This window comes from Hypomesus nipponensis, chromosome 7, assembly GCF_054491055.1.
Source record: "Hypomesus nipponensis isolate SF chromosome 7, ASM5449105v1, whole genome shotgun sequence".
NCBI lineage: Eukaryota > Metazoa > Chordata > Actinopteri > Osmeriformes > Osmeridae > Hypomesus > Hypomesus nipponensis.
In genome coordinates this window covers 13,752,157-13,776,060 of record NC_140367.1, presented here as the reverse complement: position 1 = coordinate 13,776,060, position 23,904 = coordinate 13,752,157, and the positions used below count along the sequence as shown (strand labels likewise).

Below are 23,904 nucleotides of genomic sequence, written 5' to 3'. Positions count from 1 at the left end.
TATTGTATGCACCTTCCTACCAAAGTAAATTCCTTGTTTGTGCAAACTTTCATGGCGAATAAATCCCTTTCTGATTCTGAAACACAGAAGTTTAGACAAGAACTAAAGAGGGTACAATTTCTGGGGAAATTGTAGGGTGTGCTTGCTTGCGTCGGTTGCAGGTGGGTCCATCCCCTTAAAGGTCACATGATATGCTGTTTTTGGATGCTTTTATATTGGCCTTAGTGGTTCTGAAGTATCTTTCCCGAAATTCAGCCTTGGTGCATAATTACAGCCACTACGAGCAGTCCTACAATGAGCTTTCCTCATAACGCACTGTTTCTGTGTCTGTAGCTTTAAATTCTAATGAGGAAGAGAGGGGCGGATGGCTCGTAGCCCCCGTTGCTATAGATATTGCGAGCCATAACACCAACAGCATAACGGTTATCCAAATAACAAAGAAGTGTACAACACTGGTGTTACAGCGTTTGTATTCACACACACACTTGATGCCATATCCCTTTAAATTAGCAACAGTAACTCAGCTGTTAGCTGCAGAGCTAATGTTACAGCCACATTCTAAGGGTAGCAAGCTAGGTAACCATATACAGTAACGCAACAAAATGATATAGCGTTAGTTAACTTACTTGTCCAAGGTTTTTAGCTTGACCAAGGAGAGTTAGTAATGATCCAGAATTTAATTTCAGCAAGGCCAGCTTTGTATTGGCTCAAGTTGAGGAAACAGTAGTGGCTGAAATGTTGGGCGCAGACATACAAAAAAACTATTGGAAGTTGTATCGGCGCATTTCCAGCAAAAATAAAATTAAGATACTGGTTGTGTAGAGGCTCGGATGAAGGAACGAAAAAAAAACTTTTGTTTTGATTTGTACATCCAAACATTGAGCAACTGTTATGCTTCGTTTGTTTGCTAGCCATGATGTATCTCCAGGAAAAACCGATATTACACTTGCCTTTGCATGATCATAGCTCAGTTTTTCATGGGGGGGCCAGATTATCTAGGCGGGCAAAGCAGAGAGAAGGGCGGTAGCCTGGCTCCTTGTGACGTCACAAGGAGCAGATTTTCAAACAGAGCGTTTGAGCCTTCATTTTCTCAAAGGCGGAGAAGAACACCCAGGGTTGGTTTACACCTATCGCAAATTCTAGTGACTGGTGGACCAAAGGCAGGCTAGGGGAACTCATATTAATGTTAAATAACCTCCTAAAGTGAAGTTTTCATGTCATGTGACCTTTACGTTTTTCTCTTCTAGTGACATTTTTCAAGCATTTAGCCTACTCATATTGCATAATTCATTACCAAGGTGAAGTTAGTTTTATATTCGACATTCGTCTCAAATTCGGAAGACGCTACTTTGCAGCGTCAAATAGGGACCGGGTGAAACCCATATAATATTGAAAAAGTATCACTTTTATGATATTATCATGGATAAAAAACCTCAAACTGTCACCAGATTATTCTAATAATGTCTGGTCTACTTCCACACCTTTTACTTTTTCAATAATGTTTTTAAAAGAATGATAGAAAATCGCTAATCTCCGAAAATAGCATGAAATCCATGCTAATCTCAATATATTTTTCAAATGTGTGTCAAAAACTAGCGTAAGTCAATTCAACTCAGTCAACAGTTTCACATACTTAGGTATTCAAATCACTTGCAAAATTGAAGAAACTTGTTGAATTCATTAACCCCCTTTGAAACAAGCTACTGTAACAACGTTGTCATTGGCAGTATTTCAGATGGAATTGCGATTCAAACAGTACCAACTGCCAACTGAAAATATGCCCCCAAAAACATAAATAAGCTTTACATCTATTTAGGTAGAAATGGCTCATTCAAAAGAAGTTTGCTTCGAGCAAGTAGTTGCAGTGGCTAGCCAAACTTCACTGAGAGTGAGGGGATTGTTTGAAAGCGCTCATTCACCAATATCTTCCTAAGTTATTTCTTAAATTTGTTCTTAAGTTCCAAAGAAAAATCTACGTGTGATTCATGAAGTGTTCTTAAACAGCAGAATTGTTCGCAGGTGTGTTCTTAGAATGATGAATCCCAATATTTCGTAAGTTGAAAGCTTGTGCCCCGTTGCTCCTATTTAGCATAGTTAAATGCCCTGTTAATTCCGATAAAAGGGCACGATATGGCAGGATTGTGTGCACACTCAGAGAAATATTAAAACGACGTGGTAAAGATGGTGGAGGCCTCAAGAAAATACAGAAAAACGTAATAATAATTCAGAAGTGGAGGTACAGCTGCAAGACGTTATAGCGACAAACAACACATCATATTTCAGCTGTGGATACAAATCAGTAAATAAAACCAATGCATGGTATGCAATTACTCATGCAGTGAACGCTGTATCTGGAGAAGTGCGCAGAACTGATGAAGTGAAAAAATAAATGGTTTAACTTTAATCTGAATTCTTAAGCAAAAGAAACATAGCCTAGAAATAAGTTGACTGTTACAAATATCCATGAGGACTGTTCTTGGTCGCCTAAAGCGTTCCAACAGGTAGCCTATTTGTCGCTCTCTGCAAATACATCGGTATGGTCAAGGAAGATGTGATCCCTCCTCAGGGAGAGGACCTCCCTTGTCCCACTCTTCTCCCTTGGCCTGGTACTTCTCTTCCTCTCCCTTGTCCTGGTACTTGTCTTCCTCTCCCTTGCCCTTGTCCCACTCCTCTCCCTTGTCCTGGTAGTTGTCTTCCTCTCCCTTGTCCAGGCATTACTGTATTCTTACATTCGTATGTTGCTCTATATTGCTCTTTTTCCACACCAGATCAGGCCAAAGAGGTCCTCTTTACTGTCTATACCAAAAGGTCATGCAATTGAAAGAACCTCAACACCTGAGTGTTTCCTAGTTGGGAATCAGCTGTGATGTACAGTATTTGCATAACTTCAGCTGTTTCTCAGTAGCAATGGAATAAAATACAGGAGATATATTTCTGTTTCAATTCACAATATAAACAGCTGTTCACTTTGACGTTAGCCAATAATTTAGGTTTTGAACATGATATCTGTTTTGCTGACAGTGTGAAAGTATTGGTAAATTGGGCAGTAAAAATCGATTGTTTTGGTCTTAGTTGAGCTTGTGTGTAAAAGAAGTTCAAGCATTTAAAATTTGTATTTACTCTATGCATTTTGTGCCAAAGCAACAAGAAATGTGTTAATTGTACAGCCTACACATACGGATGTTGTGTTCACTGTTTTAAGAGTTTAGGAAACTTGTTAAAGGTATTGAAAAAACTGTCATAGCGATTGTACAATACTGTATTTATATAGGCCTAGCACACAATGGAAATTCCAAGTGCTTTACAAATGAGCAGAAGTATAAGTGTGTGTATTTATTAAAACAAACAAAACATTTTTGCAAAATTATGAAAATTATTAGTTGGAAAATTATAAAGGAGAGAAATAATAAATTTTAAATTAGAACGGACGAAAAAGGTTTAACTACTTATTTTGCGGTAACATGTCAGCTCTCAATTGTGCGTAAGAGTGCTCTTGGGTGTGCGTAACTTCTGTTCTTACCTAAGAACAAATCCCATATAGGAAAAAACATTGGTGAATGCCAGAATCAGTGAAAACTGCATAAGTGGGATTTGACAACAAATTTGTTCGTAAGAACATTTACATTACATTTAGTCATTTGGCAGACTCTCTTATCCAGAGCGACTTACAGTAAGTACAGGGACATTCCCCCCTAGGCAAGTAGGGTGAAGTGCCTTGCCCAAGGACACAACGTCATTAGACACAGCGGGGAATCAATCCGGTAACCTTCTGATTACTAGTCCGAGTCCCTCACCGCTCAGCCATCCGACTCACATTTGGTGAATGAGGCCCAATGTCTGTGTGTACTGATTGTCAGGCTGAGTTCAGTTATCATCGGAGTACTTCCAGCCTAAACTATCACATGCAAGCCATGCACACAGCTAGCAGCAACAGCAGCGTTAGCAGCAGCAGCTTTGGCTCCGGTAATATATGGCAGACGACACTCGCAAAAGAAGCGAGCTGCTGACTGGGTTCAACAAAATAGAAACTGTATTGTTCAATATTAAGGTCAATCTGTGGTTGCTAAAGTATCTGAAGTATGTTTGAGTGAGATTTTAATATTATGGAGCAGGATATCCTAGTAGGCTATGAGACAACATGTCTTAAATGTATTTTGTATTCCAAGTCTAATTTTGTGGATGATGTTTATTATAGGCCTACAGCAGTAGTTTGCGAGTGAATAAAACTCCCTCACAATTTAAGTTGTGTTCCATCTGAATTTGTTGTATGGACATTATCATCAAGTTAGGCTTATTTGAAGTTTTTAAGTAGGCCTACACCCTTTTAATGTTATATATTTTTTTAATCATTTATTGGGGTAACATTTTAACATTTAATCGCGATTAATCATTTGCCATAATGCGATTAATCGCGATAAAATATTTTTATCGCTTGAGAGCCTTACTATTAAAGCATTTATTTTTAAGCTGTGTGATATCCATCGGGTAAGGTTAATATATCACAATGGCATGGGCCTGCTCTTCCATGAGCCTAGCTGGGTTATGATCCTGCCCCTGTTGTTGCCCGACCTGGCCTTCACCAGGGACAGGCAACCTTTTTGGAACTGATGCTTGTCGTTAGATGTATGGCCATTCTGACCTGCATGTCGGTTATTACCAGAACTCCCTAGTAACCGGACCCATGACCAGTGGTCACCTTTGACCTCTTGAGGAGAATATGGCTCTTCAGTGCTCAAGTGAGACCTCTCATCTGTAACCTCAACTTCCCTTCAAGCCAGTAAGACTTGTTTTTATTTGATGCTCATAGACACTAGGGCTATCCCCGTCTAAGATTTTCTTTGGTCGACCAAGACTCGACTAAAACATCTGAAAATCGACTAATCGAAATTTGAAACGCTTTTTTTTCCACAAGAGAAAGACGTACAAACATTTTCCCGATCTGACTCAATGGCTGCTGGACATTGCAGATTCAGACGCTAATAGCCTACTAATAGTAATACTCGTATCACCAGTCCTGTTGTAACCAAATGCCAATGGTATTTCGTATCTCTTACAATGTATTACAAATTAAAAATATTGTTTGTTTAACATGCAAATCATCAGAGCGCACTTATCACTGCCTGAAAACTTGCAGCATGCGAACGTACGTAGAAGCTGAGTGGGGAACGGTGCAACAGAGAAAGATTTTGTTGTCTCAGCTAGGATTGAGGCCTCACAGACATCTCCGCCTGGATGACCGAGCACCATCTCCAGCTGAACCTCGCCAAAATAGAACTTCTCATCATCCCGGCTAAACCCTCCATCTGCCACGATCTGTCAATCACCCTGGGATCTGCGACGGTGACCCCTTCATCCTCTGCCAGGAACCTTGGGGTTACCATGGATGACAAGCTCTCCCTCACGGCCCACATTGCTGCAGTCTCCCAGTCGTGTAGATTTACCCTCTACAACACCCAGAAGATCAGGAGATACCTGTCTGAGCACTCCACCCAGCTGCTAGTCCAAGCACTGGTACTCTCCAAGTTGGACTACTGCAACTCCTTGCTTGCTGGTCTCCCAGCATGTGCAACCCACCCTCTTCAGAGGATTCAGAACGCAGCAGCCCGCCTGGTCTACAATCTACCCAGACGCTCCCATGTCCCAATGGCACTTAAGAATGTTTGGCGGGACCTGATGTTAGTTTCCTCCAGGATCACAATGACTCTTATTGAGAGACTTGTTGCTCTTGTAGATTAATTATGATGAAGTTAACTGTTGTACTAGAAATATTTTACTGTTGATTATTCTTCTACAAGTACAGTCTTGCACTTTTTGGGGTTCATGTTGTTTTAATTTGTAACTTGTATAACTGCATGCTCTTATGGGTCTTACCTTTGGCAGTTGTTTAGTTTTTCACAATGTATGCTTCATGTTTTGGCTGCTTGCAATGTTTGGGACTACCTCGTTGTTATGATCAGTGACCTATGCTCTTTTGTAAAGCTCTCTCTTGGAAGTCGCTATGGATAAAAGCGTCTGCTAAATGCATAAATGTAAATGTCTTGGCCGAAGAAGATAATGTCAATCGATTTGGATGTGATTCTTAGAATAGGCATATTCATTTTTCAACCCAGCGCGTTAGCATGAGCGAAGTAGGGCTAGACCCACTTACGTGGTAGGCTACATCTTATTCGAAGTTGGACTATGAAAAATAAACTGTTGTTGGCAGAGTTTGCATTCAACGTTTTTCGAGTCATCCGGCTTTGTAAATGTACTTTAATGAAATGCTGCCATACCACAGATTTATTTGCCAATTTGACTAATAACACCGACAAAGTAGGATATGGCACAGTTTGTAGTTCGGCAGCCAATTGCACTCGTGCCATGTGCAAAATACCAAAACAAAACAAAGCACAGATTAACGAAAGGGAAAACAGTAACACCTTTTCTTTTAAATTAGATATTTTTAGAGTTGCTTTATTTTTCTTAAATAATATAATCTACAATTTCTGTAGACATTTTGTTAATTCAGCAATGATAACACAAGCGGGAATTAGATCTCACACTGCCATATGGCAGCTCGACTATAACAATCTTAGTTGACCAAGAGCATATCGAACAGAAAATCGACTAGTGAGTGGGGGACAGCCCTAATTGACAAATTTGGGCCCAGACCTGGACAGTATCTCTCTCATTCTTTCTGCAAACCCCACAGCCACCCTCCTTCGATACTCACATGTTGGTACAGTCCATGGCCATTTGGGCCTCCAGGCGACTGCGATTAGCCTGGTCGGTAAAGACAGCTCGCCTCCTAAGCGTGTGCAGCAGGTGGAGATAGTTGAGGTAGAGTTTCTCACAGATGCGCAGTACTTCTCCTAAAGTTAGGCTGTAGAGCTGCTTGTTCTCTTCCTGGGTCAGTGTGAGGTCAGTCATGAACCCATTCACCTCACACCAGATCCGACCCAGCTCAGAGGTCATCACTCCCACCTTAGTTGTGGGAAAAAGTTTTAAAGTGTGTGTGTGTGTTTGTGTATGTAGATCATTAGTCAGATACTCGATTTTGCATTTGTTTCGAATATAATAAAACATTGTTATTGAAAATTATAATTGTAATCATTTGAGTTAGGACTGGGCAATATGGGTAATTATTCAATAACGATAATTAAGACGACCACAGAACCATAGTAGTAGCAAAATAAGTCTCTTCCTCAACTTTTTCCCTACACTACAGTTTAGGCAGAATGGTGTGAGAGATGATGATTGCGCAACAAGCTGGTGCTAGGTGCTGTAATCGGACGTAGCCTACCTGCAGAAGAAGAAGTTTGGAAGGATAACGCACTCACGTGTAATTCGCAGAATAAAAACAGAGTATAAAAAGTATAAAGTATGTCGATTTTCGGAGTTAAGTCGTTATGTTAGCCTGGTTTCAGAAAAGGTACTAAAAGAACGCATGTGCCAGAGCCAGACAAGTCAACAGAGGTCCAAGTCCAACCAGAAACATCGGATCATGAGCTTCAAACAAATAAATAGGTTACATATACATGGCCGCGGGAACTCGGGGTGCTGAGGGTGCTGCAGCACCCCCTGACAGCACGAGAATTTAAAATGATATGACTTGAAAATCCACCACCGCGGCACAGCCCTGCAGTAGCGGACTGGCCATCGGGAGAACCGGGAGAAGAATAACAATGGAAAACCAGGCTAAGAAACGTAAGGGTGGGGCTGAAAAATTGAGGCAAAAAGACATCACCTTCACTAGACAAGGTTTTACCAATGAAAAAACGGCTGTGTTTATTTAACATAAAGCTCAAAAACTATTTTGCGCTCAAATAAAGGCCCAAGATTTTGGCTCGCGCGCACAGCGTGCTCGCGTTAAATGTGGAAGTACATATCTTTCTTTCCGAACAAGCATCACATCAAACACAGACTGTGCATGCATTAGCAAGGCAGCTGTGGTGTCGTAGATACTTTAGAACTAATTATTATGTTACTTTACTTTAACAAATAAATAATAACGGTAGGGAAACTACATTTGCAAACACCCCTTTTCATATAATTTGGGTCGCGATGGTTTGTCATTTTGAAAATGTGGGTCGCCGAAAAAAAAGTTTGAAAACCACTGCCCTAACTGACCCATTGGATCAGAACATTTATTTTAGGCTATAATTTCTTTTAGGCTGATCTGAAATTGATAGCCTACTTAAGGTAGAGCTAGCTAATCTATTTCGATGTCTACCACAATTTCAAATAGTAGCTATATTAGCCTACCAAATAGTAGGTTATTTGGTAGAGTGCGTTTACACTCTGTAAAGAGGTTATTTGAGCCTATAAAAGTCTGATGCCTACAACTATTTTTTTTATGGGATTTAACAAACGTACATATTAAGATTTACGGCTTAAAAAGTAGGGAGGACAAACCCGTTTGAGCGTTTTTCCTGAAATACGTTTTAATAGTTATTGCTGGGGAAATTATGGAATTAAATTACATATTAACTATACTGAAATACGTGTGCACAATAATATCAACAATATTTGCTCAATTTAGACGTTTTTAAAGGTTTTTAATTTGTCCTCAAAGCTACTTCCGTTAATCAGCAGTTTGTGAAAGTGGTTAGTTTTACGACAGTGACTTTGGATGTAGCCTACTTTAACTTGTTAGCTGATTAGCCGTTACGAGTGAGATATCAAACCAAATCAATTTGTATAGCCCTTTTTACACGCAAGCATGTCACAGAGGGCTTCACATACGCCCATAGAACTGCCCCTCAACCAACCTAAACCCTAAAGGAAGACAAGGAAAAACTCCCAACGGGAGAAAAAATGAAAGAAACCTTGGGAGGAGCAATTCAGAGAGGGATCCCCTCCTCCAGAGACGGTTGGTAAGAGAGAGGAGCAGAACACAAGCTAAGATATGTATACAGTTACATAAAAAAAACTCTTGTTTGTAAAATATGTAGTCATAAATACGATGGGAACACATCACATAAACTATTCTAAAACGTCCAACACACCAAATGTTGTCATTTTTTGTCATGCGTCCCTGAAGCTCAAATTCAGAGTCGGAGTTCCATTAAGCTTTTCATTGCAGTAAATGGGTGCAGGCACTCATCGGGCATAAACTCAAATATCTCAGAAGTTCCAATTGGGAAATGTTAGCAGTTTTACAGTCCTGTAGAGGACATTTTCCTGAACAGATTGACATCAAGTTAAGAATGTGGCATTGAAGTTCAGGTTAGTAGCCAAGGGTGTAAAGACCACTTGGCTAATTACAGACGTCTTGGAATTCTATGTTTGAGTTTTTTGTTGGATTTGCTTAAATAGTGACACAGTACATCTGTATATTATTTTGCTTAGGAAACAGGTCTCATTTACACTTTAAATCACACACTCGACAGACACCAGTGTCACTGTAGTGAATAGTGATGGTACCTATACAGTACACATTTCTAAGGTGTAAGTTACCTCTTCTAAGACACAAGACAGGTGTTGTCAACATCTACAACAGTCTTACAGCACTGGTAGCAATCTTTTGAGAAAGATTTGATGAAGCAGACATGATGAGAGAGTATGATACATCAAGGGAGGAGGTTGATTGAGATTTGGGTTTTGAGACATTATTCTGCCAGACATGCAGTATATGGAGTTGGATCAGTACAGTAAGGCAAATGCAAGCATCTTATTGACAATGTCCATGCCAGGGGCGTTGTTAGACATACACCTCTACTGGGGCACAGGCCCTTATTCATATCCCTCTTTTTCTTCCAAGCTTGCTGTGCACAATGCACTACCAGGCTATAAAAACTCCCCTTGCTTAACCCACTGTACAACAGTTCAGATACATTTAGTCATTTAGCAGACGCTCCAGAGCGACTTACAGTAAGATACACAAGTTTGATATCAGCTTTAGCAGGAACATCAATAGTAAATGCGAGCGCATAAATTTTTTTCGCATTCCTTTGAGCGCAAATACTTTTGAGCTTCATGTAATATTGTTTTTCTGGTTTAGTCAAAATAAGATGATCGGTAGGCCTATCATTTAGAAACTTTATTTAGTTTTGTAATGTTTTCTTAGCCTACCTCAATTCTGACTTGTGTGCCAGATCCGACACCTGAACTTCTGTGTGCGTGCTGCAGTGGCTATTTGGTAAGCTCAGAAGAGCGCACTGACATGGAATTCTGCGGGCATCGGTTTGAGTTTTTGGTTTAACTGCTTTAATTGGGATACTGCTTTGGCATAACACATTTTCACATGTAGGCTCCACCGCTGATAATGTCGCTTTCACGATCCTGTACACACGTCTCCTGAAGTGACGGTGCACTGTGCCCCAGTAAAAAGGATCTAACGACGTCCCTGGTCCATGCATTAGCCAAGGACAAAACAAGCCTACTTCATTGTGTTGATTAGGTTGAATTAAAAAAGGAGAATGACAAAATGATCTCTGCTCCCACAAACAAGCTCTAGTTATAGTAGCATATTTGTGTTTTCCAGTCAGTGTCTATTCTAATGGCAATACCAAGACTATTCCTGCTTGAAAAGCATCCAACCCTCCAGTCTCCATTTTTGTTGCCATTGTTCTGAGAAGCCTTTTAAAAAGAAAACTAGTGACTGTCACTGTTGAGTTGTACATCTTCGAGGCAAACCCATCAACTACATCCTCATACATCTGAACAACATTTGTAGTGTTAGTACTGCTCATCTGCAAACCATGAAACTGTCCAGTCTTCTTTTCGTTTCTATGAGCCAGAAGACAAGGATGGTCACAACTTGACTTATTTTGTTAAGCCATCTTATTACGTACCACATACATACTTTCTTGTATCCACATACTAATTACATGATTATGTGGGCCTACTATACAAGTTATATGTGACGGGTATGTAACAGCTATAGCCATGCGCCGTCACAACAAGGCTGGTTTGCTACTCACTGGGCTCGAACGCACAACCTCCGATTTGCCAAGCGTGACCACTACCAACTACGCCAAAGAAAAGCTAGCTCTTCATTGACGCGGGTGGCCTGTTACATACCTGAGGAGCGAGTTTCATGGTTCTAACTCCGTTACATATAGCACAATACATTTCACCATGTCTACATGTAAATGGTACTGTATACATTTCCCACACTGTCAGTAAGATGCTTGCAGGGTTTTTCCTGGGTAAAAATGGGTTTTAGGTTCTCAAAAAAAAAATATATATATATGTATATATATATTCTTTTTTTCTTATTTTTTCTAATCAATGTATTTATTCCCAGGTGTTTTAAATCCCCCCCCACACACACATGTTCGTCCTATTTCCCCTAAAGCAAAAAAGTTAGGCTACTTAAAGACACTATACACTCATAAAGTATGTTCTAAATGGCATAAATCCTGCCAATTAATAATTGACATAACAACTTATTGTAAAAGGTCAGTAGCCTAGCCTATTGATTAAGGTGGGCCACTCTGAAGCATGTACACTGCTTGCTTCATTTGATCTTGATAGGCTAAGCATTTTGAAGCAAATATTAACAATAAACCCACTTTTCATTAATTAAAACTACTTCAGCATAATAATGCACCTAAAATACAAACCTGAGCAAGAGCAGCAATCGCTATCGAATCAACAGACATGTGCAATTTAGCTAGCAGGGGAAGAATACAAACAACAATAATCACTATTTAACTTGATTTAAATTTGCAAGAACTATAGACTTATACAATAACAGACTTAAATGAACTTACAACATAAGTTATACGACATACAGTTCTCAAGGACGCACACACGCAATCTCAACTGCGGTGTGAAGCGCGTGTCCGTGCAATTCTCCAACATGCACTCTAACAATCACTGCTGATAGACGGCCTAATATTTTGTACAGCTCTAATTCTGATACTGTGGCGGCAGAAATTTTGCCATAGAGGAAACACTGCACTATATATTATCATTCCAGGTTAAGAACACCAATGGAGGCTGTTGAAATCGTAAATCAAACTTTTGCCAGGATTTTGAGTGGAAATTTCATTTGCATTTGTACAGGTGTATTCGTGCACGTCGGGCTGGCCCTCACAGCGGAACGACAGTTGAGTGGCCACTCTGTCCATTCGCGCACCTCACAGTTGCGTATTGATCAGACAAGAAGACACGCTTATCAACTCGATTACTAATGATCAAAACAGAACGAGGATTTGGCTGTAGCTTACTTGAAACATACTATTGAGAACATATTCGCGGACATGCATTGCACTCATCTCCTCTCATTTCAGTGTCTCCTACCCTGCCTGTGATTGACCTCCTCAGCCCTGATTTACAGCACCTGTTTTCAATCTAGCCCCAGTGTATTTAGCCCCTGTGTTTCAATCTCTCTTTGCTAGTTTGTCTTTGTACCTCATGTCAGTCTCTGCCTTCTGTATCCATTGAAACCTTTTTGTGAATATTCTGAGTCATGCTTTTGAGTCCACCACCTATCGACAGTACAAACTAGCCAAGTTATGGACTCAGCCGACTCCGACCCTGTGCGTGCTGCGCTTCAAGTCCAAGCGAAACGGATAAATCAGCAGGAGGAGCAGCTCAGCTCGTTCTGCACCGGCGTAAGGGAGATGTCTTCACGCCATGAGAACTTCCAGGCCTCCATCAGCAGGGTCACCTCTCTGACCGCCTTGAGCGTTTGCTGCAGCGGCTCGACCCACCTGTTTGTGAGCCGACTAACCCAGAGCCGGAGAGGGTTTCTCCAGTCCCTGCTCCAGTTGGAGTCACTGCAACGCAAACCCCGTTGACGCACATGGCTAACCCCGAACCTTTCTCCTTTCTCCTGTTGTATTGACTTGCTGCCCAGGGGACGCCTCTACTCCCTGTCTGCTCCTGAGACTGCGACCATGAAGGAGTACATTGAGTCCTCATTGGCGGCTGGGATCATTCGCCCCTCTTCCCCTCCTGCTGGGGCCGGCTTCTTTTTCGTGGGGAAGAAGGACAAGACAGGTACCCCCTCCCACTCCTTTCTTCTGCATTGGATTTACTGCAAGGTTCTAAGATCTTTACCAAACTTGCGCAATGCCTACCATCTGGTGAGGATGAGAGAGGGAGACGAGTGGAAGACGGCGTTTAACACTCCCAATGGGCACTACGAATATCTTGTGATGCCTTTCGGTCTCACCAACGCTCCTGCTGTGTTCCAGGCCCTGGTGTACGATGTTCTGAGAGACTTCCTTGACCGCTTTGTTTTTGTTTACTATGATGATGTCCTCATCTTCTTTTCCAACACAGAGGTACACACTCAGCACATCCGTCTGGTCCTACAGCGTCTTGTCCACAACAATCTCTTTGTGAAGGCAAAGAAGTGTGAATTTCATGCTCCTACGGTCACGTTCCTGGGCTATGTTGTTTCTGAGGACAGTGTCCACATGGATCCCTCCAAGGTCAGTGCAGTGGCTGAAGGGCCCAAGCCCACGGATTGTAAACAGGTCCAGCGTTTTCTGGGGTTTGCCAATTTTTTGACGGTTTATCCGCAATTTCAGTACCATTGCAGCACCATTGCATGCACTGACGTCTCCTCGTGTGAAGTTCCTGTGGTCTCCTCAAGCGGAGGACTCTTTTTGTAGGCTCAAGGAGCACTTCACGTCTGCACCTATCCTGACCATGCCCGATCCCCATCGGCAGTTTGTTGTGGAGGTTGACACCTCGGAGGTGGGTGTTGGAGCTGTCGTCTCCCTACGGGCGGAGGATCACAAGCTCCATCCCTGCGCTTTTCTCTCCCGGAAGCTCTCTTCTGCTGAGAAGAACTGACGTGGGGAACAGAGAGCTGCTGGCTGTCAAGGTTGCTCTAGAGGAGTGGTGCCATTGGCTGGAGGCAGAGCACCCTTTTCTCGTTTGGACGGACCACAAGAACTTGGCATACATCCGAACAGCCAAGCGCCTCAATTCTCGACAGGCCAGATGGGCACTGTTTATCAATCGGTTTGATTTTTCTCATTCTTACCGTCCTGGCTCAAAGAATGTTAAACCAGATGCTCTGTCTCGCCTGTTTGATCCCTGCTCTGATCCTGGCCCCCCCACTAACATTCTGGCCCCCTCTTGTGTAGTAGGAGCAGTCACGTGGGGCATAGAGGAGAGAGTCAGGCAAGGTAATGCAGGCAATCTCACTCCAGACGGCTGTCCCCCGAACAGGGTGTTTGTCTCTGCCCCTCTCCGTTCTCAGGTGATACATTGGGCTCATACCTCCCGTCTCATGTCACCCCGGAGTTCGGCGGACTCTTTGTGGTCAGGCAACGTTTCTAGTGGCCGGCTATGGAGAAGGACATTGGGGAGTATGTTGCAGCCTGTCCCGTGTGCGCCCAGAACAAGACCTCCCGGTTTCCGCCATCTGGCCTTCTGAAACCACTTCCGGTGCCCCATCATCCCTGGTCGGAGATTTCCCTCGACTTTGTCACAGGTCTACCACCCTCGGAGGGTAACACCACTGTTCTTACAGTAGTGGACAGATTTTCAAAGATGGTGCACTTCATCCCTCTGCCCAAGCTGCCCTATGCCAAGGGAACAGCAGAGGCAGTTTTGTCTCATGTGTTCCGATTGCACAGGTTTCCCAGGGATGTGGTTTCCAATGGCCAGACTGAGCGGCTCAACCAGGAGCTGGAAACGGGGCTGCTCTGTCTCGTCTCCCGAAACCCTACTACATGGAGCAAGCACCTCATCTGGGTGGAGTATGCCCACAACACACTGCCTAGTTTTGCTTCTGGTCTCTCCCCCTTTCAGTGCGCCTATGGCTATCAGCCACCCCTGTTCCCTGACCTGGAGCCTGAGGTGGCTGTTCCCTCTGCACAAGTGTAACCCATGTGAATTTGGGTCACTAGAAACAAAATGTATGTGTAATAATAATAATAATGTAATCTGCAAGAAAAACCGAAGGATGATGCAAACACAAATCCCTTATTTTAGTGGCATAATTGGTTGTCAGTCAAAAGCCCAACCAATCAGCGCTGCACTAATTTAGACAAACCCTTTTAATTTTAGAGTTCTGCTCACGCTCAGTGTGCAGAAAGCAGCCGATTACAAGAAACCGAAGTTCATGTTCTAATGTTATGATAAAGCTGAGTTGATACCAGTGATAGTTTGTTCCTTTGAATCGTATGTGTGCATGTGTGTGCGCTGCCATTACGTGCTTGGGTGAAGGCACAAATCGGACGACGTTGGATTGGTTGTTTTTTATTCTTGGAGCTGAACATTTTTGAACATTCAACACCTTTGATGGCGAGCTAACCCAGATCCTAGAAACGGTGTTATTGTGTATAAGAGCTTTTGCATAATTGATCTGAGATCTGTTTCTTTTGTTTATGACCTATAATTAGTCATAGTTATAGGGTGCACCCAAAGCAATAATTTAAGGTATTTTGAATCGTATATATATATATATATTTTGTTTTTACTGTCTGACTTGTATGATATCACTCTGTATATTGCTACACATGCCATTTATTATTTTATTCAAAAGAAATACAAGTCAATACCCTTTTTCAAAAAAAATCTACCTCTGCGTGCTGTGATTAATTCTCAAATTCTGCTCAGTAGACGAACCTTTACTAGTCCAAACATTTTTTTGTATACATTGAGTTTAAATAATAATTGTCACAAGCGTGACAGGTTACACAAGCGATTGTTCGTTTATGTCGACGGACCTGGAACAATGCTCGCCGGGTGCTTCTGAGAAACTCCAGCCGGTATAAGAGGCTGGCTGATCGACATCGCAACCCTGCCCCCGCCTACCGTCCCGGGCAAAGTGTGTGGTTGTCAACCCAAGATCTCCCCCTGAGGGTCGACTCTCGCAAGTTGGCTCCCCGGTTTGTGGGTCCTTTCCCCATCACCAGAGTCATCAATCCTGTGACTGTGCGCCTCCGGCTACCCAGCTCCATGAGGGTTCACCCCACGTTTCACGTCTTCCGGATAAAGCCAGTTAAGGTCGGCCCCTTGGTTCCTGCTTCTAGACCCCCGCCGCCTCCCCGGCTTGTAGATGGTGGCCCAGTGTACTCTGTGAGGCGTCTTCTGGCTGTTCGTCGTGGAGGTCAGTACCTGGTAGACTGGGTGGGGTATGGTCCTGAGGAGAGGCGATGGGTTCCCACCAGTTTCATCATAGATCCTACTCTTATTGATGACTTCCACCGCCGCCACCATGACCAGCCTAAGGGGAGGGGTACTGTCACATCCCGCCCTACTCCCTAAGTCATGTCTTGGTTTTTTATGTGTACTCTCATCTCCTCTCATTTCAGTGTCTCCTACCCTGCCTGTGATTGACCTCCTCAGCCCTGATTTACAGCACCTGTTTTCAATCTAGCCCCAGTGTATTTAGCCCCTGTGTTTTAATCTCTCTCTTTGCTAGTTTGTCTTTGTACCTCATGTCAGTCTCTGCTTTCTGTATCCAGTAAAGAAACCTTTTTGTGAATATTGTGAGTCGTGCTTTTGAGTCCACCACCTATCGTCATTACACTTATTTGCTTTTTTTTGCCTTTGGCGCTCGGGATTTGTCATTAGCGCTCGGGAAAACAGCTTTGGCGCGTGCCAAATTGTTCTCTATGCAGGAAAGACCCTGTGCTTGATGCACTGATCAGTTATTGTAAGACTTATGTTAGACGAACGTAAGTCTTATTGTCAGTGTGGGAAATCACAGTGGTTTTTACATATACACAGAGGAAACACAGTTACATTTACCGATGAGCAGTTATGAGCCCATGTATGCCACTTTGGTGTTTGAGGATGTGGATGGTCAGTTTGCCTCAACTTCTAAGGAGAATGGTCAACAGTGAATGTGACTTACATGTTTTTTAAAGGCTTCTCATAGAACCAAGGTATAAAAACAGCAGACTGGAGTTTGATGCTTTTTAAGAAGGACAAGTCTTGGTAACAGCAATCAATACTAGATTCTGATCGGAAGGCACAAGTAAGCTACTACCAACTTCTAGCTTGTTTGTGAGAGCCTTTTGTCATTGGCTTCTTTAATTTAAATGTTGTACTCGAAGCAAGATACCACTATTAAGTTTGCCCTTTGCACCCCTCCCCACACCTGTCACAAGGCCAGGTTGCTGCTGTAACTTACTAGCCAACCTTTACTGAGGGGACTGTTTGAATGCGTTGGAATTAAAAAATGTTTATCTTGATGTATATTTGAGACCACACATTCGTAGATGTACGTTTCCACTATATGTTAACGTATTTTGAGGTCGATCCGATTAACCCTTGTGTTCTCCTCGGGTCATTCTGACCCATCAGTCATTGTGACCCACCTTCGTTTGCGACAATTTTACCGCATACAAAAACAAAGTGAAGCATTTTCTTTTAACCGTTGGGCTGTCTCAGACCCCCCACATTGCGAAGGTTAAAAGAAAATTATTTGTATTTGCCTTTGTATTGGGTAAAATTGGGTAAACACAACGATGGTTCGTTATGAACCTTTTGGTCATGTGACCCGAAGGCAGCACAAGGGTTAAATGAACGAAAACAAGGCACATCTATCCATATTTTGTTGGTGAAGCAGGGGGAGGAATGCTCGTGGCAAGCTAACTAGCTGGATAGAGCGATGGGTTTGAGTTTGTTTGCACTGGGAATGAGTTTGTTTGCACTCAAAATGTAGCTCTAAAACATGGGCACTCCTAGGACATAAGCTCGATTATAAAAAATCCCCCAGCTGGGAAATGTTCATGGTTTTCACAGTCCTGTAGAGGAGACCTTCATGAACACAATGACATCAAATTGAGGCTGTGGCATTGAAGTTCAGGTTAGTAGGCAATGGCTCAAAGTACTCTCAGCCAATTACAGACCTCTTAAAATGGGAAAACTTCTGTGCCACATACGGGATGGTATTCACAAAGGGATTGGCTTTAACTTGAGTGACAGGTTGATTCACCAATTGAAAAACTAATCTGGGAATTTTGATTTTTGTAAGGGGAGTGCCGAGATTTTACTGTCGCCGTTTGGCTTCTTAAACAGCAGTAGAATTCCAAGTTTTTCTAAACCGTGTCGCGTACAGCATTACAGTGAGCTACACTGGTTTAAAACTACAGGTATATAAGGACAATTGTACCCATGAATTGTTTAATGGTAATATAATGTCATAATAAAGGTTCATCGATTTGTGAGGCATGTTTATTATTTTAACGATTGAACACTGATGTATCACAGGCCGCTATCGTATATGTCGTTCAACAGAGGCTAATTACGCTAACGACTCAGTCATCAAACGAAAATTGATTACTGTTTTAGAAAGTAAATGTACTAATAATATCAGCGTACATGGTATTGTACAATCTCACAATTGTGTTTTTTATCACAATGTTAAATGAGCAATACGTTCAATTTTGCATTTGTTGACGCTTGAAACGCTCCGTTGTGATTACATTGAGAGCAGAAAATGTGTCCTCCCTATAAAAGACCAAGACCAGCTGTGATGACTGCATACTAACGGTGCGTTCACACTGCAGCGACGCGAATCCCTTGCCATCGCTCGCCTTCCCACAGTGCACCATGCTCGGGGGCGTGTCGACAGAATAATGCAAAGTTGTAGTTCTCTAAAGTCAATGCTGTAGTTTGTATAATGTCATGGCAAAGTGTGCAGACAAAATACAACTTTTACAAACATTAGGCACAAATCCGATATGCTTTCTAGATCTGACATGATCTTATCTACTGCACAAAATATGTTATTTTTTCCGCACTTTGTTTTAGGCCGAGTGATTAAATGCCACCCGCACTATGTAACCGGTATTGTGCCGGCTGGAATACAGAGTTGTCTATGTTCCATGTTGTATAATGTTGTATATATAGTGTTTACTCTAATTTGTATTATTAATGTAGGCCATTGTAATAAGTACAAATTCTGCAAGCTAGCTAGGACTTAAACAATGTTTCCAGTAACATTGTAAATAATTGTATGCATAGGCCTAGCTGGATTTTGATAAATAACCACACCCTGTATTCAGAACAAACGAATTAAATTCCCTCCCTCTCTTTATATATTTTTGGAGGGAATACATTGGTATAAATACAGGTGCTCTCCATCATTCATCATGAATAACGTCAAGAGGATTGCTCTCATTGCCCTGCTCTACTGCCGGAGAAGACCCCGCTGACGCTTCTGGGTTCATCCCATTCGCCGTTTGCGGGTAACCAACGGAGCTTATCACCGGCTGGTTCAGTAGCTGGGACTGGACGACGACTTGTTCCAGCGGTACTTCAGGCTAAACCGGGCCGAGTTCAATGTCCTGCTGACCAGAGTGGGACCCCGGATAAAGAGGCTAAACACCTCTTTCCGCGAGGCGATCAGCCCAGCTGAATGCCTCGCTATTTGTCTACGGTAAGCTTTAATAGCCTTTATAGTAAACGGTTAATGTTTCAGTGTTGTCATATTAAAATATTGTGTAGTTATTTTCTATGCATTAAATTGTATGTATGGTATTTCTTTGTAGATACCTTGCCATGGGGGATTCGTTCATCACGGTCAGCTTCAGCTATCGTGTGGGCGCAAGCACTGTGGCAGGTGTTGTTGGGGCTGTGTCTCAGGCCATTTGGGACTGCCTGGTGGAGGAGTACATGCCTGTGCCGACCAAGCAGGACTGGAGGGACATTGCTGCAGGTTTCCTTCAGAGGTGGAACTTCCCAAACTGCCTGGGCTCCATTGATGGCAAGCATGTAGTCATCCAGGCCCCTCACAGCTCAGGGTCACTGTACCACAATTACAAGGGGACATTCTCCATCGTCCTCCTTGCGGTTGTAGACGCCGACTGCATGTTCCGGGTCATCGATGTCGGTGGCTATGGACAGAACAGTGACGGTGGGACCCTGGGGAACTCTGCGTTTGGTGAGGCCCTGAAAGATGGAACCCTGGACCTCCCAGAAAACTGCATCATCCCTGGAGCAGAGCCACGTGGACCACTGCCACACGTCTTTGTGGGTGATGAGGCCTTTCCTCTGCGGAGCAACCTCATGCGCCCCTTCCCTGGGACAAACCTCGTCAGGGAGAAGAGGATGTTCAACTACCGCCTCAGCCGTGCCAGGTTGACAGTCGAGTGTGCGTTTGGTATTCTCTCCAGCCAGTGGAGAATGTATCGGCGTGTCATTGGTGTCAACCCTGCAAAAGCGGAGGCGTGTGTGAAGGCCACCTGCATCCTCCACAACTTCATCCGGAGGTCCAGGAGAGGGGCCACTGGATCTGCAGAAGCCTGTCCTGACCAGTCAGGTCTCAGGGTCAGCAGGTCTCTAGGAGGCTCCACAACTGGGCAGCAACAACGCTGCACGTGCAGCAATTCACATGAGGGACGCATTCACTGCATATTTCAATGCAGAAGGTGCAGTGCCCTGGCAGCAATCAGTTGTGTAGCCCATGTCATCAAGAAACAAAGGCTCTTTTAAGAACCACCCACATTAATCAGCAAAAGCTGTTCCAGAATGTTCTTTCCATAAAATATGAGCTTAAATCATTCTGTGGTGTTGTTTTTCTTATTATTATTAATTCACTACCAACCATTTATTGTAAATAATAGTATCTTAATACCTAACAGCCCAATTCAATAAAAGGAACACAAAGTTTTGTCAGTGACAATTTTTGTTTTATTACACATCACTGTGTGGCCTGCATCTCTGCCTCAAAAAACAAGCGGTGAATATTAAATTTCAATTCTGACCACTTAGCTGGTGGCAGTCTTTTCAGGGCAGGGAAAAGGCTTTTAAAAAACAGCTCATCCTCATCCTCATCCTCTGCTTCAGGTGGTGGAAGAGGAGCTGTGGCAGGTGTCTGTGCCATCTCCAAAGCACTAAGCATCCTCTCCTCAAATGCCGACAGCCTCTCTTTGCGCACCCTCTTTCGGCCAGAGGATGCTGGGGGCTGGCTGGTGGTTGCTGCTGCTCTGGCCTCACTGGCAGGGGTTCCTTGCTCGCCTGGCTTACTGTCTGGCTGTGTGGCTGTCTGCCCTATTTCATCCTCACTGACCTGGCTGACTGAGGATGTGGTGGCAGGCCTCTAGAAGTTGCTGCTGGAGTCCCTGTACTCCATAAATGGAGCCAGGATCCCCATCACAGCAGCATACTTCCAGGGTTTGTGACTAGTCAGGCCTGCTCCACTCCTGCCCAACTCTTTCTCCTTGTTCCTTTCCCTCTTGTAGCTGTCTCTTAAATGTTTCCTTTTTTTTTTTGCAATCCTCAGCTAGAAAAACTGTTTAATAGACTACAAGAATACACGTTGACATGTGTAAACACGTTTTATTATATTACTCAAAGTGTCTGCTAATCTGTCGATACAACTAGGGAGTCCCAGCCTGGCTAATTATCTAGCTCTAGTTACCACAGAACGAAGTTACGTAATGTGAATAGACTGAGTTTAAAAGTACAAAATACCCATCAGGAGCACCGACAATTTCGGCAACCTTGCGCCATGCATCATTTTTTATATTAACATCTCTGTATGTATACAGAGACGTGTCATACAGTACTGGGTACCCAGCCACACAAACAATCAGTTTCGCCTCCATCTTGAAACCTAGAAGGCTAGAAATGTTCACCGTGGTTGCTACATTACGAGAAACAAGCAAACACTCCGATTGGCCATCGCTAGCGAAAAGCGCTCCTCATTTGTAAAGTTGAGAAAATCTCAACTCTGTCGCGTTGCGTCGCTACCCACAATGCACCACACAAGCGATTTGCCTGGCTCCATTGAAAATGAATGGGAAACATGTTGTCGCTCGCATTGCGTCGCTGCAGTGCACTGTTACAGTGCGTTCACACTGCAGCGACGTGAATCGCATGCTATCGCTCGCCTTCCAACAGTTCACCACGCTCGGGGGCGTTTGAAATAGATTCATGTAGAATATAGTTCTCTAAAGTCACTGTTGTAGTTGTAATGGCCAAGTGTGCAGACTTGGGTTTACATACTCGCAACATCGATCAAAATACAACTTGTATACAAAATACAAAACTGTTTAATAGACATACACGTTGACATGTGTAAAAAACGTTTTATTATATTACTCAGTCTCTGCTAATCTGTTAATACGATAGGGAGTTCCAGCCGGGCTAGCTAGCTAGCTAGCTACTACAGAACAAAGTTACGTAATGTCACTAAACTGAATTAGAAAGTACAAGCACCAACAACTTCGGCAACCTTGCGCCATGCTTCGTTTTTTAATTTTTTTTATTAACATCTCTGTACAAATACAGCTATGTATCGTACAGGACTGGGTAAGCAGCCACACATGATTGGAAATTCCCTCATGACAAGTCATGGCACCCCAAACCACCTTTTTAAAGCACTAACCCAGATAGCAAACTTTATTGAAACTGAATCAACATTCCGCTTTCAACGCTAATTTCATTGAACCAACATCAGATCTGATGTTGACCCATCATCCTTTTCCACCCTTGTTTAATATTGAAGCAACGTTGAAAAACCAACAAGCTATTCTTTACAGCAGCAACCCAGTCATCTCGTTGTCCCGTTTTTATAGGAAATTTAAACGTGTTGACAACTTGTTCTTCCCCAATCTCGACGAACAGCCAAACACAGCAACAAAAAAACTCACTTATGCTTCTAACCTAGCTGACTTCCATCAAAACAATCATATCGCGCGTCTGAAACCGGAAGCTTTCAAGGGCCAAACTTGACGAATGAAAATTTTAGAATGTTCATCAAAAAAGGTATGTATACATAGACATATATATACATATGTCTATGTATACGAGTATTATAATTGGACCAATATGCTGTTCTTATTGGTTCAGAGACATTCTAAGAAGTCGGCAAAACCGTTTGAGGACCTCTCCAGAAGCGGTTGCCTTGGATATGTTGACAACATGCCGTCTGCTACTGATTCGTTGTGTTTGATTTGGGATTTTCCCACGTATTGTTGTAGTATGTAGTATGTAAGAAACCAAATATGGACGGTCTCGTTTAACACGTTTTAACAAATCTCTGCTTTCAAAGGTGTTTTTAGACCTGTCGAGTAGTCCACATTTGCAGTTTGTCGTATTACCAGAAACGGTAGCCAACTGTTTGTTTACTACACAATTTGCACCGAACATGCTCCGCTCTTTGTCGGATTTCAAAAAGCCAAACCACTTCAAAATAACTGAACCCTTATTAATTTCTTCATTTGAAGTTGCTCCCTCGCCATGGCTATCACTGCCACTGTTTTTGGCAATACTAATTTTCCGCGGTTAACATACTACACTCGAGGTGCTCAGTATAATTTAGTGAGCGTATGCTACCATTTCTCTGCAACTTCCTGCTGCATCACAGAAATTAAATGGACTGCTGTTCCTAATTATTCTCTATCGACATTATCGATATTGAAAATGAATTAATGTTACGATATCTTTATTGAGGGAAGTTATTACTTCAATTTTTTTTAAACGATTTATCGCCCAGCCCTAATTTAAGTGTTTGTGGATGTGTGTGTGTGTACTACTGTATGTGTTCTAAAGTATTGACTGACCAGGGCTTGCTGATCCTCCACAGTGGTTGAAAGGAGCGCAGACTGCTCCTTGATCCTGTGCAGGAGCTGCTCACTCAGGCCTGCCAGGGAGGTGGGGGTGGCCTCGGACATCGACGATTCAGACCATTCTTCCTGAAACATGTCTGGGAAAATGTAATCTACTGTAAGACACCCTTCAATTTGAGAATATTTACAGAGTTGACAGTAAGTAATGCAGGGTCTGTGATAGTAAACCTGCATCAAACCATTACCATTGCTACTGAGTTTTGTTGGTGGTGTGTGTTACATAGTTGTGGGACAGAGATGGGACAGTTCATTGTGAGTCATTAGGTTGGGTAATATTGTAGCCTGGCCTAAACAACTGGGGAATAGCTGCCAATGTAGAAATGTAGCTGCCAAGCTACTGTCGACTCAATGCCATCTGGGGCAGTGATTGTCCATGTGGGTTTTTTCACTACTCCCACCCCCCACATGTATACACACCCCT

The 23,904-nt window shown here is 42.9% G+C and overlaps 1 protein-coding gene across 1 annotated transcript in view; it reads right to left on the bottom strand.

The window, feature by feature from the left end:
- Window positions 1-23,904, bottom strand: part of ccdc87 (coiled-coil domain containing 87) — a 63,748-nt gene that overhangs the window by 34,144 nt on the left and 5,700 nt on the right. The window contains exons 3-4 of the mRNA XM_084701494.1: window positions 23,418-23,560; window positions 6,713-6,963 (exon numbers count right to left, since the gene is read on the bottom strand). Coding sequence (XP_084557620.1) covers window positions 6,713-6,963; window positions 23,418-23,560 — 394 coding nt within the window. The remainder of the gene's footprint in view (window positions 1-6,712; window positions 6,964-23,417; window positions 23,561-23,904) is intronic.